The sequence below is a fragment of the Schistocerca gregaria genome, chromosome 2 (genome assembly GCF_023897955.1).
Source record: "Schistocerca gregaria isolate iqSchGreg1 chromosome 2, iqSchGreg1.2, whole genome shotgun sequence".
NCBI lineage: Eukaryota > Metazoa > Arthropoda > Insecta > Orthoptera > Acrididae > Schistocerca > Schistocerca gregaria.
In genome coordinates, this window is record NC_064921.1 from 635934891 (window position 1) to 635954096 (window position 19206).

Sequence of the window (19206 nt, forward strand, 5' to 3'; positions counted from 1 at the left end):
GGAGAAACAAAATTTTGGGGTCAAAAGATGAAGAGAAGATGAAAGTGGAAAAAAAGATGTGCAATAAACAATGTCAGAGTTCATTCAGCATGTCGTATGTTATGTTGCTGCTCACTACAGATTGCATATGTTATTTCTTTTTTATATGTGTGTGTATATTTTAATTTATTTATACATACATCAGAATATAGATGTCATGTATTTCTCTTCAAAATGTTTTCATACAGCATAAGCATGTTAGCTTTGGTAGAAGGTACAAATTATTGTTAGCTACTGCAGAAGGTGCTATTGATGATTGTTGATGTGTTTACAGTTGTAGGAAGTGGATACAAGGTAGACCTTTATATTATAAACACAAGGACATACAGTTCCATGGGTAAAATTCGTATACTTTTATTTACAATATGTACACATGTTCAAAGCAAGCAAAAGCAAATATTTAACTTCCTTTGTTGCATTTACAAATGTTTGAATGACTGAATACTGTCATTGTTTCTCCGACTAGTCATTTTTAGTAATTGAGGATTGTGGCACAGGCTTCGAAGGCAGTCTTCCAAGGTTCATAATATCTTCTGCGCCAGATCTCTGTGTGTTCTGTCATATAAAGAAGTGTGGGAGGATACAGTTTGCTCCATTGAAAGCATGGCTATTAGCAGTGACTTCTATCTGCATTTCTTGCACCACATTTTGGTCTTGCAGTGAGGGATGGAGATAATGAAATGAGCAAAGCATACTCTAGCATCCAGACTGGAGTTAATATAGTTGGCTGATTTTGGAGTTGTGGACTGGCAGTTTTACTTTCTGCCAGGAAGTTTTATTATTAATTGATTCCAATTTTTCAACTTCAAGAACCTCCCCAGAACTTCAATTCCAATCCACTGGAATGTCACTGCTGCAAGTAGAACTGATATTAGGTGTTCTGGAGGTAACTGGCGCATGTGTTTCTGTCACTGGCATTCCTTACAGGGGGTCATACAGTGTTTAATGGATCAGTGAAGGCATGCCCAGTTATACCAGTGTCTGATTAGACAGAGTTGTCGTGAATGCTGTGTGTTCAGTTGTTGGAGCGTCATGGAAATACTTTAGGATAGCTGGCCTTAGATTAGCAGGAATGACAAGCAACCATTTCTGATCTGTTGAATAATAGTTCCTTATGTACAGTGTCCTCCCCCCCATGAACCATGGACCTTGTCGTTGGTGGGGAGGCTTGCGTGCCTCAGCGATACAGATAGCCGTACCGTAGGTGCAACCACAACGGAGGGGTATCTTTTGAGAGGCCAGACAAATGTGTGGTTCTTGAAGAGGGGCAGCAGCCTTTTCAGTAGTTGCAAGGGCAACAGTCTGGATGATTGGCTGACCTGGCCTTGTAACAATAACCAAAACGGCCTTGCTCTGCTGGTACTGCGAACGGCTGAAAGCAAGGGGAAACTACGGCCGTAATTTTTCCCGAGGGCATGCAGCTTTACTGTATGATTAAATGATGATGGTATCCTCTTGGGTAAAATATTCCGGAGGCAAAATAGTCCCCCATTCAGATCTCCAGGCGGGGACTACTCAAGAGGATGTCGTTTTCAGGAGAAAGAAAACTGGCGTTCTACAGATCGGAGCGTGGAATGTCATATCACTCAATCGGGCAGGTAGGTTAGAAAATTTAAAAAGGGAAATGGATAGGTTAAAGTTAGATATAGTGGGAATTAGTGAAGTTCTGTGGCAGGAGGAACAAGACTTCTGGTCAGTTGACTACAGGGTTATAAACACAAAATCAAATAGGGGTAATGCAGGAGTAGGTTTAATAATCAATAGGAAAATAGGAATGCGAGTAAGCTACTACAAACAGCATAGTGAATGCATTATTGTGGCCAAGATAGATATGACGCCCACACCTACTACAGTAGTACAAGTTTATGTGCCAACTAGCTCTGCAGATGACGAAGAAATTGAAGAAATGTATGATGAAATGAAAAAGAAGGGATCAGTTGGTAGGACATGTTTTGAGGCATCAAGGGATCACAAATTTAGCATTGGAGGGCAGCGTGGAGGGTAAAAATCGTAGAGGGAGACCGAGAGATGAGTACACTAAGCAGATTCAGAAGGATGTAGGTTGCAGTACGTACTGGGAGATGAAGCAGCTTGCACAGCATAGAGTAGCATGGAGAGCTGCATCAAACCAGTTCAGGACTGAAGACCACAACAACAACAACATGATGAAATAAAAGAAATTATTCAGATAGTGAAGGGTGACAAAAATTTAATAGTCATGGGTGACTGGAATTCGGTAGTAGGAAAAGGGAGAGAAGGAAACATAGTAGGTGAATATGGATTGGGGGAGAGAAATGAAAGAGGAAGCCGCCTCGTAGAATTTTGCACAGAGCAAAACTTAATCATAGCTAACACTTGGTTTAAGAATAATGAAAGAAGGTTGTATACATGGAAGAACCCTGGAGGTACTAAAAGGTATCAGATTTGTATTTGTATTGATTTATTTATCCTGTGGATCACATATTGTACAAAGTACACGTGATATAGGACAAGTCATTTATCTTAACAAATATATAGTTTGGAGAAAAAAAAGGCAATGGACTGCCATTTAAAAAAATGTACACAAAATTGTTCATTGATGAATATAGTAACTTCACATACAGAGAATACAAACAACTTACATGAGGAACTAAGAAACATGTAGGCAATGTAGTGCTACTTCAAATTTACACAAATAATCACTGAGATTACAGAATAGTGAAAATGTCAACTGGAAACACAACAGAAGGACAATGTCATTTAAAAACTACATTAAACATGAAATTAACATTGAGATTACACAGACAATTAAGTTTTAATACTAATAGAATGTGTACTTGTACATTCATAAAGTGAGTTGAAACATTTTGGGAAGTGAAACTGAGACATAGTTGTGTATAGTAGAAATTAGGTTGTTATTTTGCCTACAGAATGTTTTACTCTAATCACAGTATTTTACAAAGGAACATTATAATTTTTCATTTCCAGGAATTCTTGTACTGAATAGAAACAGTGCTTTGTCAGAAATGCCTTTAGTTTATTTTTAAATATTGGATCTGGAGCAGTTTTTATTTGTTCTGGAATTTTATTGTGTAACACGACACCCAGATGAGTTGTATATTTTTGGTATGATGATGTACTTGAAAAAATTTGATGGATATTAGATCGCCCTCTGGTATAATGAGCGTGTATATCATTGTTTTGGATTAATTTGCCTGTTCTTGAGAGGTATTCCCTGGTGAATAGGATTGTTTCTTGAATGAATAGGGATGGGATGCTTAGAACATTAAGTTTTATAAATTGACATTTACAGGATTCCAGCTTTTTGAGGCCACAGATTATCCTCAGTGCTCTTTTTTGTAGTTTAAATATATTTGTGCTGTGAGTTGAATTTCCCGAAAAGATGATTCCATAGCGGAGCAATGAGTGGAACTGCACATGGTATGCTTGCATTAATGTGGATTTACTTGTAGTAGATTTTAGTATTCTTAGTCCATAGCACACTGATGAGAGTTTCTTTGATAAGTTGTTTATATGTGTGTCCCAGTTTAAATTTTGTTGGACCCATAGACCCAAAAATTTTGTTGCATTTACATTTTCAATTTTATCATTATTTAACTTTACTTGGATAGTTCTTTGACTGGATGTGGGAATTAGATGGAAGTTGATACATACAGTTTTCCCACTATTAACAATTAGGCCATTTTTGTTAAACCACTCAGAAAGTTTTTTCATAGAGTTATCAGATATTGTCTGAAGGGATCCAGGGCTAGATCCAGTCAACACTATGATTGTATCATCAGCAAACAGGATAGTTTTTTGTGGGCTCCTACGTTCAACAAGATCATCTATGTAAATGAGGAAAAGTAATGGCCCTAGAACAGAACCCTGGGGAACACCATATCTTATTGTTCTTTCCGCCGAGAGGAAAACTGTGTTATTTATTTTATTCTGTACATTAATATCGTATTGAAGTGATACCTTCTGTCTGCGGTTTTGTAGGTAAGAGCATAGCCAGTTGTGAGCCACACCTCTTATTCCTCTTCTTTCCAATTTAGCAAGCAGTATTTTATGATCTAGTACGTCAAAGGCTTTAGAGAGATCTAAGAAGATACCTGCAGCTATATTATGTTCATCAATTGATTTCAGTATGTGGTCCAACAGTTCAAAAATTGCTGTCTGGGTGGATAAAGATTTACTAAAACCATGTTGGTGAATGCTGATTGGTGCGTGGTTTTTTATGAAATTTATAAGCTTGTCATAAAAAAGTTTTTCCAGGATTTTTGAAAAGATGCTTAATATGGATAATGGTCTATAACTGGATACTAAATCAGGGGAACCTTTCTTTAGTAATGGTGAGACTTTAGCTATTTTGAGAGCATCTGGAAAAATGACAGATTTTAATGATTGGTTGTAGGTGGTTGATAATGGCTTTACTGTATGGGGAGCACACGCCTTTAATATGAGGTCAGGTACTGCATCATAGCCACTAGAGATTTTATTGCGTAACAATTTTATTATGTTAAAAATTTCATCAGGGTTTGTTTCATAAACAAACATTGTAGCATTAGTGCTGTTTGACGTATTGGTGGAAATGAAGAACGATACCTTGCAGTTTGCCTGAATGAGATCTTCTGCTAGTGAGGTGATATATTCATTGAACTTGTTTACAACTGTGTATGGATCTGTGACCTTAGAGTCATTAAGTGTCAAAGAAATGTTTTCCTTTTTAGGTGGTGAACTACAAGTTTCTTTTTTAATAACTTTCCACATAGCTTTCATTTTGTTTGAAGAGTTTCTTATGAAATTGTCATTCCACAAAAGTTGTGCCTGTCTGATCACTCTAAGATAAGTTTTTTTGTAGGCTTTACAATAGTCAGAAAATTCTTCAGTGACTATGTATTTTTTGGAGCAATATTGGAGAAATCTGTTTATCTCACTAGAAATTTTGATTCCTTTTGTTACCCACGACTTTCTATTTTGATTGCTTGAAGTTTTTGTTTCAAAAGGAAATGATGTATTAAAGTAATAAAGGAAGGTGTTATGGAAGCTTAAGAACATATTATCAACAGTTGTTTGCATATAAACACTGTCCCAATTTTCCTTAGCTGATAGGAAGTTAAAAATCCTAATATTGCCATCTGAAAAGTTTCTTCTTTGAAATACTTTTTGGGGCTGATTTTACTATTTTCCATGTCAACTCTCAGTAGCTGAGCATCATGGTCACTGTATCCCATGCTCAGTACTTCGCCAGTGAATTTGTAACAAGTATCAGTTATGAAGATTTAATCAATTATTGAATCAGTATGCTCTGTTGATCTTGTTGGAGAGTGTATTGTGGGGATCATATTAAAGGATTTGGTCATGTTTAACAAATCAAGTTTAGCATTACTGTTTTTTGATAAATCAATGTTAAAATCGCCACAAAGTATTATTCTCATATTTAATGAGCTGACACTATTCAGCAAAACTTCTAATTTGGTCATAAAATTTGGAATATTACTACTTGGTGCTCTGTATACATTTATAATTATATAGTTTAGTTCAGGCAGCTTAACCATAGAAAGCTCAAATTCCTTATCTTCAGATAATGCAATCTGTTCATTTAGGCCTACCTCACTCAATTTTATCTGGTCCTTTACAAATATAGCAGTACCGCCATGTGTGGAGAAATTCCTACAATAGAAGCTTGTTTATGAGTACCTTGGAAGAGAGGTTGACTGGATTTCTTCTTTAGACAGCCAGTGTTCGGTAATACATATTACATCTGGATTTATTTGAGACTGAAGTAGCACTTCCAGCATTTGAATCTTATTTCTGAATGACTGGACATTATGGTGTAATACAAGAAATGATGGACTTTGTGACTTTTCAGTTAAGGGTTTAATTAATTTCTTTTCTAAAGGTATTTCTGACAAAGCACGTACCCTAAAAAATTGTCCGAGATTTTATTTTTGTGTGTGGCTTCTTGCACGCAATTTTAAGTAGCGGGGATGGTTTTGAGTGGTTGACACAGTTCTGCTTCCATTAAAGCTTCTGTTTTTGGCCTAAACCATTTTGTAATTTGTGGTTGTTTGGCGATCTTGATACTTGGGGCTGATTTCTTCAGGATATGATTTCGGAGTTTTTCTACTATTTGGTCTTTTCCTAACATATTTAAATGTAGTCCATGAGCTGTGTGAAATCTTCTTCCTAAATTGTATGTATCAATCATCTCTACGTTATGAAATGTAGAACATATTTCTGATATCAGTTTGTTTGCAATGAAAATTTCTTGGTTGAAACAGGACCAGGAAGGCAAATCACAACGATGAGAAATGTTGACGATGAGTACATTTGTATATAATAGGTTGTTTAAGCATTCCTTCATTTCTTTTGCAAACCCTTTTCTTTCATTCCTATATATATCGTTTGAACCACCTAGAAGCACGACAAAATCACAATTACTTAAGTGAGATACATCAGTTGAGTTTGTTAGTTTATTTACCTCACAAAACTGTGCTCCTGGCTTCACAAAACCTGTTACCATTAAATTACATTTATCTTTCAATAGTGCTGAAATTCCACGTCCATGACTGTCACCAAGCACACACATTTTTTTGTTCATCACCGTTTTGGGGCTAGAAGATTCTTAAACGTGTTTTTGCTGTGTAGATATATTCAATTTTTGCACATTCGGTAACCTTTTTTGATAACTATGAACCTGTGTTAACTTTGCGGTCTTGGGAGCAAATTTATTGTATGCAGCAGAAGTTTGTTTTTCACAATGACCATCGTTTTGTAGTAGGATATCGAATTTGTTTTTTTGAGCTGTTACTGAAGAAGAAACACTATTTACGATATCTGCACACTTTATTTTACACGGACTCTGTTGTGTAGGTTCCACATTTTGCTTAATAACAGGCATTTCTTTCAGATGGTGATCTTTTGTAGATAGGCCGACCGTTTTTTGGAGCACAGCAGGAGAATTTATTACTAAAGGCGACGAAATGATTGCGCTATGATTAGCGTTAACAGTACACCCAGAATGAGTTGGAAAACTTGAAATGGCGACGGAATCATCGGTTACTGTGTACACTTTATTTCTATTGAATTCACTTACGCCCTGCTCGGTAGTTTTTAGTTTTCCATGATCATTTTCAAGACATTTGAGTCTGTCAGCTAACACTTTGTTTTCTGCCAAGGATCTGTGCACAATTTCTTGCAACGGATTAATAGTTTCAACTAGTTTTGCTTTGTCAGGATGGACTTCACATGTTACACACTTACATTTTGATTTGGATGATTTTTCACTGCAATTTTTTTGCGTGGCACTAGACTTGAAACTTTGCGAAGCACTTTTGTTGATCATCATCTTGCTATTGATGCCGGATAACATTTGAAAATTCAAAATAACTGGAGGCACAAATTCACTAAAGTTCTCAATCTCCGCCATCTTGATCTGCAGTCTGGCAGATTATATAATGGTAAGACAGAGATTTAGGAACCAGGTTTTAAATTGGAAAAACCTGTAGAAGCCGATCAGTTTGGATTCCGTAGAAATACTGGAACACGTGAGGCAATACTGACCCTACGACTTATCTTAGAAGAAAGATTAAGGAAAGGCAAACCTACGTTTCTAGCATTTGTAGACTTAGAGAAAGCTTTTGACAATGTTGACTGGAATGCTCTCTTTCAAATTCTAAAGGTGGCAGGGGTAAAATACACGGAGCGAAAGGCTATTTACAATTTGTGCAGAAACCAGATGGCAGTTATAAGAGTCGAGGGACATGAAAGGGAAGCAGTTATTGGGAAGGGAGTAAGACAGGGTTGTAGCCTCTTTCTGATGTTATTTAATCTGTACATTGAGCAAGCAGTAAAGGAAACAAAAGAAAAATTCGGAGTAGGTATTAAAATCCAGGGAGTAGAAATAAAAACTTTGAGGTTTGCCGATGACATTGTAATTCTGTCAGAGACAGCAAAGGACTTGGAAGAGCAGTTGAATGGAATGGACAGTGTCTTGAAAGGAGGGTATATGATAAACGTCAACAAAAGCAAAACAAGGATAATGGAATTAGTCAAATTAAGTCGGGTGATGCTGAGGGAATTAGATTAGGAAATGAGACACTTAAAGTAGTAAATGAGTTTTGCTATTCGGGGAGCAAAATAACTAATGATGGTCGAAGTAGAGAGGATATAAAATGTAGACTGGCAATGGCAAGGAAAGCGTTTCTGAAGAAGAGAAATTTGTTAACATCGAGTATAGATTTAAGTGTCAGGAAGTCGTTTCTGAAAGTATTTGTATGGAGTGTAGCCTTGTATGGAAGTGAAACATGGACAATAAATAGTTTGGACAAGAAGAGAATAGAAGCTTTCGAAATGTGGTGATACAGAAGAATGTTGAAGATTAGATGGGTAGATCACGTAACTAATGAGGAGGTATTGAATAGGATTAGGGAGAAGAGAAGTTTGTGGCACAACTTGACGATAAGAAGGGATCGGTTGGTAGGACATGTTCTGAGGCATCAAGGGATCACCAATTTAGTATTGGGCGGCAGCGTGGAGGGTAAAAATCATTGAGGGAGACCAAGAGATGAATACACTAAGCAGATTCAGAAGGATGTAGGTTGCAGTAGGTACTGGGAGATGAAGAGGCTTGCACAGGATAGAGTGGCATGGAGAGCTGTAACAAACCAGTCTCAGGACTGAAGACCACAACAACAACAACATATACAGTGTTCTGTTTCTTAATTGGAAATCTCCTTTGGTTGGTTGTCCCATCATCAAGGCTTGGAGGGTTTTACTCAGTCCCTCTGTTCAGCACTAGTGTCATTTATTCAGATTTCATCCATTCTGCTGTGTTGCAGCTAAGGATTCCTTGAAAGGCCCTTGGCCTCCTTGTGTATGTGTTAGTTTTTGTTTACCACTGTGACATCTTACTACTATGTGCCCATCTTGCTAATTGACCCTACAGATCCTTCAGGCTAATCAGGTATGATAGAGAACGTTGGTCTGTCATAACAGTGAATAAATATTGTCGTAATGTGTTGATGACCCAACAACTGCAAAGCACTCAGTTCATCTTGGACTTGGAGAGAACTCTGGAAGCATAAGCTACTAGCTTTACAGTATCTTTCAGTATTTGCTCAAGAACTGTACATATCCTGGATTGTTTCAGCTGTTCACGTGAATGTTCAATCTAGGTGTGAGTTGTGGCTGTTGATGACACATGAATATCCAATGTTCTCCTTGATCACCTAGAATGCTTATGGTTGTTGCTGGTATGTACTTCATAACTTGAGTAGTTCTTTGTAATTGACAAAAGCTTCACAGTTTGACTGGGTATCTAGATTGCTGACTGGAACTTGTTGATGGCAGTGGTATAAAATCTTCACTGACAAACAATCAACCAAACCAATCATTTTTACACGTGGTTATTGAAATAGTTTTTTTTAATATGTACTCTAATTTCCCGTATTTTGTGACTGTGAAATCTGTAGAAGTCTCACTTGAGAAGAACATTGTGATTGTTTTCATTACTGAAATATCTTTTCATGAAAATTTCTTCTTCCATTTTCTTTATTTTCAGTAATTTGATAAGCATCAAGGTATGACATTTCTAAGTTCAAAGAGAATTCAACAATGTTATTAAATGTGTAATTTATTAAAGTATTGTCTCTGCATGTTGCTGTTCACTCATTTACCCAGCTAAAATAAGTGAAATTTAGGTTAAAACCAGAGTCTTGGTTTAAGTCAATAAATCTAGTCGACCTGCTTGTTTTCCTCGTTGTATCTGTGTTAAAATCATCAGAAGTTACATTTTTCTTTTTTTTTCTGAGTTTATGTAGGAGGCACTGGAATGTATGTAAATACAGTTTGGTTACATCACTTCCTGGAATCCTGTATATTGAGATGATGATAATATTCTGCCATCATAACTCTACACACGCTAAAATTTTCTATTTTATTTAAAACTGTTATAGAATGTATAGCCACTGATCAACTAGGCAAATGACGATGATATTTTTTTGTGAAAGAATAATCTGCAGAAAGTCAATTTTTGTGATTCTAGCTTGTGGATACGTTTCAAACACGTTGTTTATGTTCCAGAATCCATTTAAAATGAAGATTTGCAGTTATGTACAAATTTACTGATGGCACTCTCCGAAATAAAATATTCTGTAGGTAAAATGTATAACCCCATTTGGATCTCCTAATGGGGCCTACTCAGGAGAACATTTTCATACAAAGCAAAAACTAGCAAAAATCTAGTTTCAGTTTTTATTTTAGATTCCTTAACTGTGTAAGTAGGTTGCAGAACTTTAAAAGAAAAATGGATAAGTGAAAGGTACGTCATGTGAATAGTGAAGAAGGAAGAAATGAATTTCTGGTTAAATTACAAGAAGATTTTCTGCACAAAACCTAATATGGCTAATGCAGGAGTAGGTCTAATAATGTGTAAGAAAAGTGGGCATGCAAATGAATTACTGTGGACGGTAACTGAATACATTATCGTAGACAAGACATACACACTCACCACATCAGTAGCAGTATACATGCCTGGTAGTTCCCAGATAATGAAGAGAGTGAAAGTTTCTGACGAGTCAAAAGAAGTAATTTAGGTTATTAAGGCAGGTGAAGGTTTAGTTGTGATGGGGGGCTGGAATGTGATTGTAGGAAAAGGAAGAGAAAGAGAAATAATAAAACGTGGTCTGTGTGAAAAGAATGAGATGGACCTAGCAGATTTTGCATAGAGTTCCATTTAATCTTTGTAAACATGTGAGTTAGAATCATGAAAGAAGGTTGTATGTATAGAAGAGATCTGGAGATGCCAGAATGTTTCATACAGGTTATGTAATGGTAAGGCATAGATTTTAAAATTGGATTGTTAAGTACAGAACATTTCCAGGGACACATGTGGACTTTGGCCATCATTTGCTCCTTATGAGTTGCAGATTAAAACTGGAAAATTAACAGAAAGTTAAAACTGAGGAGATGGCATGTGAGTAAATTGAAAGAACCTATGATTGTTTTTAGTTTCAAATGGAGTGTTGTGGTATGATTGACTGAAACAGGAGACAAGAATGCTGTCACATCAAAACAACAATCAAGTACAAATGCAAAGGCAGGGTCATCAGTAAAGTAAAATATGTAGTTTGTCACTGACACAAATATACAGCCAAAACTGATCTCCTGGTCAGAGAGTGCAGCTATTTATACAAATATTGACTATTCTAGAATGTGCTAACATTACAAGCATAAGATATTTCAAGAATGTTCTATAAATCTAGCACATCTTCGAGAAACATAGCTTCATGATCATTATGAAGCTCAGCAGCCATTTTCCACATATATTGTGATCCTTTTAGCAGGAAATTGTTGCTAAACACCTGATGTTCAAGAAATTGTGTGCCAGATGGGTGCTGAAAAACCTGACACCTGAGCACAAAACAAAATGCTTTGAAGCACCACTGACATTTCTGTAGTGGCATCATGCTGACGGTGAGGAGTTCCTCAACAGAATTGTTATGGGCATGAGACATGGATTTCTCATTTGACACTGGAAATCAAGCTGCAGTCAATGCATTGACATCACAGTGGATCTCTGGTCAAAAAAAACCAAACGGATAAGTGTTGGTGCAGAAAGTGATGTGACTTGTGTTATGGGTGGGACAGGAAGGGCATTCTGCTCATTGGCTTCTTGCCCGAAGGTGAAACTGAATGCTGACCATTAATGTGGAACAAAGTGGAGTGACATGCCATTCAGAACAAGAGGCATGGAATGCTTACTGCAAGTGTTGTGCTGCTCTGTGACAATGCTCTTGCTCAAATGGCTTGGCGCACAGCAGCTGTTTTGCAAAACTTTTGCTGGGAGCTGTTTGATCATCCAGCATACAGTCCTGTTCTTGCTCCCCACCCCCCTCCCTGTTTCCATCTTTTCTTGGACCTCAAGAAATTCCTGTCCTCTGGCCAGTGTTTTGACAATGATGAAGAGCTGAAGATGACTGTCGCACGCTGGTTCCATTCACAGACAGGATACTTCTACATCTCAGGATTACAAAAATTGATCCCACGATATGGCAAGGCAGGTGTCTCATTTCTTTCAATGACTGTTGAAAAATAGCTCAAAAATTGCTGTACCTGTTGTCAATAAAGCGTTTCCTGTAACTATGTTGTTTTATTTAAAAAAAAATGAGGAAATTTACTTCCTGGATTCACCTTGTAATACTACAGAATACCCAAAGATGACAGCTAGATATGTTGAAACTGGTCACTGAGCAAATAATAAATTTTTCAATGTTAGATCTTGGCTGCAAAGATCAGATTGCACCCAGCAACATGCGCACTTATATATTTCCTGATAGTCCCACTTTCTGCACAGATGTGAAAATCCATACCAAGTCTTCTGTGCCGTATCTCATTCCACACTTCCTCTTTCAACTCTACCAAGGGAATCCAATTTGCATAACCCATAGTTCTATTTGACTTATAGTTGTCATGCTAATTATGATGGTTGATCACAGTTCAGTAAAATAGCTATCAGTGGTGAAGATACTGAAAAGTGAAATAAACATCTCAGTTTATAATTAAAATTCTAGCATGTTAATGATTGTAATTTTGACAGTTTTTCTCAGAATTCTGGACAATATGGAGTAAAAATTGGAATTGTTATTAGAAACACACAAAGAAAGTGATGAAATCAAACTCATGAGTAATAAAATTTTTGTAATCAGGTCTATGTAGGAACCACAAAAATTAGTATTCATGAAAATAATCAATTTTTGAAGATACAGCGTAACTGGATAGATTAAAAATGTGCTCACCAAGAGTCAGCAGGAGAACACACACAAGAAAGATATTACAGCTTGTAAGCTTTCAGAGCCAGTGACTCCTTACAGCAGAAGGGTTGAAGGAGAAGATAGAGTGGTGAAGGAAAAGGGCTGGTGAGTTAAGAAAAAGGAGTAGTGTTTGGAAAAGTCACCCAGAACCCTGGGTTGGGGGAGACTTACCATCAGTTCCTCAGGGAATTAACAAGTCTCTTAAGTACTTCCTCCATTCCCGTCCTCTTCTGCTCCAAAGTCCTCACCAGGATAAAAAAGATTGAAGAAGAAAGACGAAAGTTCAGCTGTAAGATTGCTTTGGTACTACTGTAGAATGTCAGTGAATTCAGATTTCATGCGGAGGAATATTTTTGGCACTGGTGCCATAGTGCTAAAAGGTTATATCCTTTCCCACGCAGCACAACCAGTCAGTCAGTCATGTATCAATTCATGTGCATTATAGAATAGCCATGACCTTCACAAGCAACTGTATGAATGTTTAGATCAAGTGGCTGTCACTGAACTCATTACAAACCCCCAAAAATAAATTTGGTGCATACAGTTTCTTCTGGGGACTTAGGTACCAGCTGCTCCAGGAGCTGACCTTATTATCAGCAAAGTGATATGTAATGAACTCAGCAGAGCATGCACTTAAGCACTGGAAAAAGTTCGTGTTAATGCTGAGCTCTCAATCCATCTGTACACTGTTCATCCTCAATGACTCTATTCTACACAGTGGTGAGTGCTCAATGATTTTCACTTCATTTGTGACCTCCCAATATAGTTTCGTGTACTGGACAGGACAGTGTCTGAAAGTAAGCTATAGAGATGGGTGCTCAGCAAGATGAGTTGGATGCTGTCCTCTGGTGAGTGAAAAGAGTTGTTCCAAAATAGTGGGCAAATGAGTGACTGTCGAGATTCACCTGCCTTCAGAATAAGAGAAATGTTGTATGGTTGTGTTATTAAGGAGAACATAAGAGATTGTTACTGCGTGCAGTGACTTCTCTGCTCTTCAGGGAAAAGCTATATTTTAAATTCTGGTTCATTACTTTAAGCATATAAAGACATAAGTATCATGGGTATGAATGCCAGTATCAACAGTATCATCACTTGTCTAATTTCACTCTCAGTTTTTATTTTCCCGTGTAATTATTTAGCTACACGTTATATTACTGACAAGTAGTACAATATTTGGCGTATTATCTAGTATTTCTGAAGATCTTAGAGAGCAGATCAACCAAAACTGTGACCTAAAAATCTACATCTACATCTAAACTCTGCAAGTGGAGCATAATTCTGGTACCATTGCCATTTTCCCACCTTTCTGTCCCATTTGCAAATGGAGTGTGGGAATGATGCTAGTCGTACACCTCCACATATGCTCTAATATCCCTCATTTTCTGATTGTGGCCGTGCAGTGAGGTTTCACAGAATTATGTTGCCCATCTCTTCTCCCATTGTATGCTCTCAGGACTTTAACATTAAATTTCTCCAGGATGCATAATGTTCCTCTTGTAGCATTGTTACTGCTCTTTGATTTAGTAATGCCGTAATGCAGTCGAGTTTACTTGAACTCATGATGAAAAGCATTGCTCAACCCCCCTGGTCCTAAATAACGTTTCCAATGTGGCTTTAGTTGTGCACCAGAAGCCACTTCTCTCAGACTATACCTATTTTTCTTGAAGAGTATGTATAAATGAAATCAGGTCTGCATTAAACTCTTAGTAGCATGGTTTGTCAGTCTTACTTATAATACAATATTTACACAGAAAAAATGTTTGGTATGGTTACAAAAATTTCTTCCACACTTAGAATTTCCTTGATGTCAGAAGAAATTCTATCATGAAGAATTCTCCCAATATTTTTTAAACATGGTGTGAATGAGGTGCATTACTTTTATATTCATAGAAAATTTCTGCATTTCCTATTTTCCATTGCTCCATTTAGAGTGTATTGTAAACTCACAAAAAACAGGTTTCAACATTAATTGGTTACATTTTGTTGGTCCCTGACTTTAGAATGTGAGTGCTAAGAGTACAGCCATCTGTTTACATCCACAACTTTACTGTTTCTGACCTAATAACGTTACTGTTTTGGAAATTTGAACTTTCTCTTAATAATAAAGTAAGTGACAGATCTCGGTAATCCACAGGGTCTACAAACTGCAGACAGCAGTTTCCTGCACTAGTACGGCTAAGAGCTGATTTTGTGTTTATCACAGGTCTCATTATTTTATTCATGTATCTGTTAAGTCATACAGCTTTCTGGAAGATGGTGTGTTTAGTTAATAAATTACATAATGGTTGCTTCTGTCCTTCAGAACAAGAGCTAAGATAGTTTTGCTCATTTTTAATTACAGACAAACTTAATACTGCTTTCAGTATAATTTGAATTGCTGCCTTTGATGGTTTATGTTTTTGCTGTAAATATTTTCAGCTTGCAGTGACTTGTTATCAGTTATGAGTTAAATGCCTGTGTGTTACACAGTGTAGAGGAAAATACTGTAGAGGAAGACAGAGATTGGAATACATCCAGCAAATAATTGAGGACATAGGTTGCAAGTGCTGCTCTGAGATGAAGAGGTTGCTACAGGAGAGGATTTCGTGGCGGGTCACATCACACCACTCAGAAGAATGAGGACTTGGAAAATATACATTGGGTCATCAGTCTTTTGACTGGTGTTATGTGACCTGCCACAAATTCCTCTCCTGTGCCAACCCTTCATCTCAGAATAACACATGCAATCTACATCCTCAATTATATGCTGGATGTATTCCAGTTTCTGTCTTCCTCTACAGATTTTGCCCTCTACAGCTCCCTCTAGTACCATGGAAGTCATTCCTTGATGTGTTAACAGATGTCCTACCATCCTGTCCCTTCTTGTCAGGGTACAAAATGTACAGATTTTTAAATTTTTGTAGGTCCTGGCTGGAGGAAAATGTAACTGTGGCTCGAGAGAAGCTGGCTGCTAGAAAGCCTGTAAGAACAGAAATTGTAAGACTGCAGGATACATTAAGAAAATCTTTGGGCCTTAAAGCAATATTGTGGGACTGTGGCTGGAATGTGACACACTTTCGTGGTTGCTTGCAAAGTTTCCAGGCATTGGTACGAAACCATCCTGAAATTGTTGGCGCTCTACAAGGTTCAATATTTATACAGTATTTGTTCTGATTTCAACTATGGTTTTACTTAAGAATTCTTGTTTTTCCTGTTTAAGTGTACTATACCCACTTTATCTAGTATTATATTCAGACATTTTTAAATTTTATCTAAAAATGTTGTGTGTGCATTAGTAGAAGTTTAGAGGTAGTGATGATGTGGTACTATTACTTGGTGTATGTGTAGCTATAATAAGAGCTCAGGCAGCTCCGATTACAGAAGAGTAGAGCAAAAAGAGAAGAGTGGATCTTTGATCGTCATGGTTGTATGGCTGGTAAATCACATAAGGTTTGTGTTCTTTTGGATATGTCCAAAAGAATAGACACCGTATATCAAAATAGGTGATGTATTACAAAACAGGTAGTGGCTCTGAAGCAGTGCAGTGAGAGTGCCTCACATAGTGCCACAAGTGATGGTGTAAAGTCCTGGTGATGCTTGATTGAGTGGAGCTGCTCACAGGATAACATTAATGTTTGAAACTTGAACATGAAGTACAAGGGGACATCCTTTGAGTGCAATATGGATGGACAGGGCACCATGGGGCCAAAATAGAGAATTATAGGTTCATACATTCTGTATTGATTATGCTATTATGATGTAAATTAGAAATTTTTCAATTCACCAGCTCTTACAGTTATAGCAAAATACCTGTGTACTACAAAAACCACTGATAAACTGAACTTTCCTGTTCTCTTTAAATAAAAGATTAAAAGCTTCTTCATAATTTCAAGAGAGGATAAAGAACTCCCTAGGTTTCACCAGAGTTGGAATTACACGTGATTTTTAACCACATGCTTAGGCAGCTGTCAAAATGATAAGTGGTTAAATTGGTATGTCAGATTCTGTTTAATGAGCTATGCCAATTTTATAATTAATATTTGGTTAAGGAAGTTGAAATTGAATAATGAAGTCAGCTGGCAGGTCACAGCACAAAAATGGTTCAAATGACTCTGAGCACTATGGGACTTAACATCTATGGTCATCAGTCCCCTAGAACTTAGAACTACTTTAACGTAACTAACCTAAGGACATCACACAACACCCAGCCATCACGAGGCAGAGAAAATGCCTGACCCCGCCGGGAATCAAACCCAGGAACCCGGGCGTGGGAAGCGAGAACGCTACCGCATGACCACGAGATGCGGGCAGGTCACAGCACACTATTACCTATTATGTTTAAAACTATTTAAGTCAGTAATTATCTAATAAGCTTTAAAAATGCTGTAAAGTCACTCAAAAATATTTGCTTGGTTTTTGTGAATTTCTTTATTGTTTCTTGTCATGGTGTATTTGTGGATTGTCCCATCATATCATGGCCTGATAAATGAACAAAATTTATTTTTGTATATGGTAGATACTACTAGAGTCTTTTAATGGTCAGTCAGAACAGTAAAGAGTAATAAAATGTGAACCTCTGATACATATGATACAGTACATATGTACAACACAACTTTGACATACCAGTCATGTTTCATCAATTGAATCTTAAGCTTTGTTAATTAAAAACTTAATGCCAACAAAGAACCTAGCAGGCATAAGGCTAGAACTGTAGTGTCAAGCCAAACTGTCTGCACTGCAGAAGAAGACATGGCACTTGTTAGAGGGCATTGGAACCCCAGTATGTCTGCAGAGTGCCATCTCTTTGCATGGCTTATGTGGACAGTACTGGTCAGTTAAACAACTTAGTATACATGATTCAAAAACTGGACATTATTCAGTGGTCCACAATCCAGATCACTGGCAATTTTTTACAAGGAATATACTGAACAACATTACAGGATAAAATTGTTTGTATTCATTATAAATAAGTGTAAAAGTAAAAGTTGAAGAAATCCTGCATATAAATGCCTACACATCATGCAATAACTTGTTTGTCTAATATACAAATATGTGTTTTAAGATAAGACTAAAGCACATATTAAGTTCATACATAAAATGTGGATCGCTTACTTTACGAAGTGCAATATGTTGCTCACTTCAGGTCACTGTAATAGACTTATTATTTCTTGAAGATATTTTGGGTCGAAGAACAAGAAACTTTAAAAAGAGATTGAATTAAATCATATCTTCCTGAGGCGACTCAGTAAAGTAAGCATCTTATTCATTTTGATTGAGAATTAAATCATATGTTTCCAAAGTAATTCAGGAAAGTAAGCATCTTATTCATTTTGACTGAGAAGCAATCCATCACATATTCCAAAAAATCAGTCCCAGGTATTTTTTGGGTGTTCATTCATCAGACTAGCAAGAGTTTAATGATTATCATTGTAAATTTCTAACTCTTCTAATTTATCATAATTATTACTCTTATTCTCAGTGTGCAATACAGTAAGCTATTTTTCCATTTCTATTAGCTTATGGTTATGCTGTTGTAGATGTGCTCCCAGGGGTTGTTGTTTATTTAGCCATGTTCCCTAAACTGTTTTCCAATTTCTCTGCCTGTGTTCACAATATAGTAGCAGCTGCATGAACTGTATTTAATTGTATGTACTCCTGCATTACAGTTAATTAATTTGGGGGCTCTAAACTGAGGTGTAAGAATTGCCCTAACTTTTTATTGTCTCGAAACCTGCCTGTATGTTCTGTTTTCTGAAATCATTTGCAACTTTTTCAGGTAATGAACCGTAATATGGCAGAGATATTTTATTAGTAGTAAATCTACAAAGGATTTTTATTTTCTATTTTCCTAAACACTTTTTCACCCATGTTTCTATTATAACTTTCCCTGTAGCCATTCGCCTTTCATATCTGAATAATGATATTCTTATCTTCCTGATCTAATTGAAACTTAGCATGCTGTGATCATGGATAAAATGAATTTGCTGGAATAATTATGTCAGAGGTGATTGAATTGCAAAAGATGTTGGGTACAAGGCTTGAACCTACACCATTAGGTCAAGAAAATTGACTGAACTGTTTTGTTCCATTTCTTTCATAAATGTTCTTTAGCACACAAGGAATTTAAAGGAACATCCATCTCTGCAGTTCATTCTACACTACCACTGAAGAATTTTAAAATGTTGACTACACGTGTGTCATGTACAACAAGATTTTCTTGCACAGTTCGCTATTGGTTTGGAGAAATTTGCCCTCTAAATTGTTCATGAAAATCTTTGAGAGTATATCTGAGAGACTTTAATCTATTGTCAATCCCTTATTTTGACAGTATGTTTTTTGATTGAAAGAGAAATAATTAAAATGTAGTGTTAATTTTGTAAGGTCAAGTAAT

The 19206-nt window shown here is 36.7% G+C and overlaps 1 protein-coding gene across 5 annotated transcripts in view; it reads left to right on the forward strand.

Moving 5' to 3' along the window:
* LOC126334665 (T-cell activation inhibitor, mitochondrial-like) overlaps positions 1 to 19206 on the forward strand; it is a 304598-nt gene that overhangs the window by 121624 nt on the left and 163768 nt on the right. For all 5 annotated transcript variants that reach the window (XM_049997127.1, XM_049997128.1, XM_049997126.1 and 2 more), the window contains one exon: positions 15740 to 15960. In XM_049997127.1, the coding sequence (XP_049853084.1) occupies positions 15740 to 15960 (221 nt within the window). The remainder of the gene's footprint in view (positions 1 to 15739; positions 15961 to 19206) is intronic.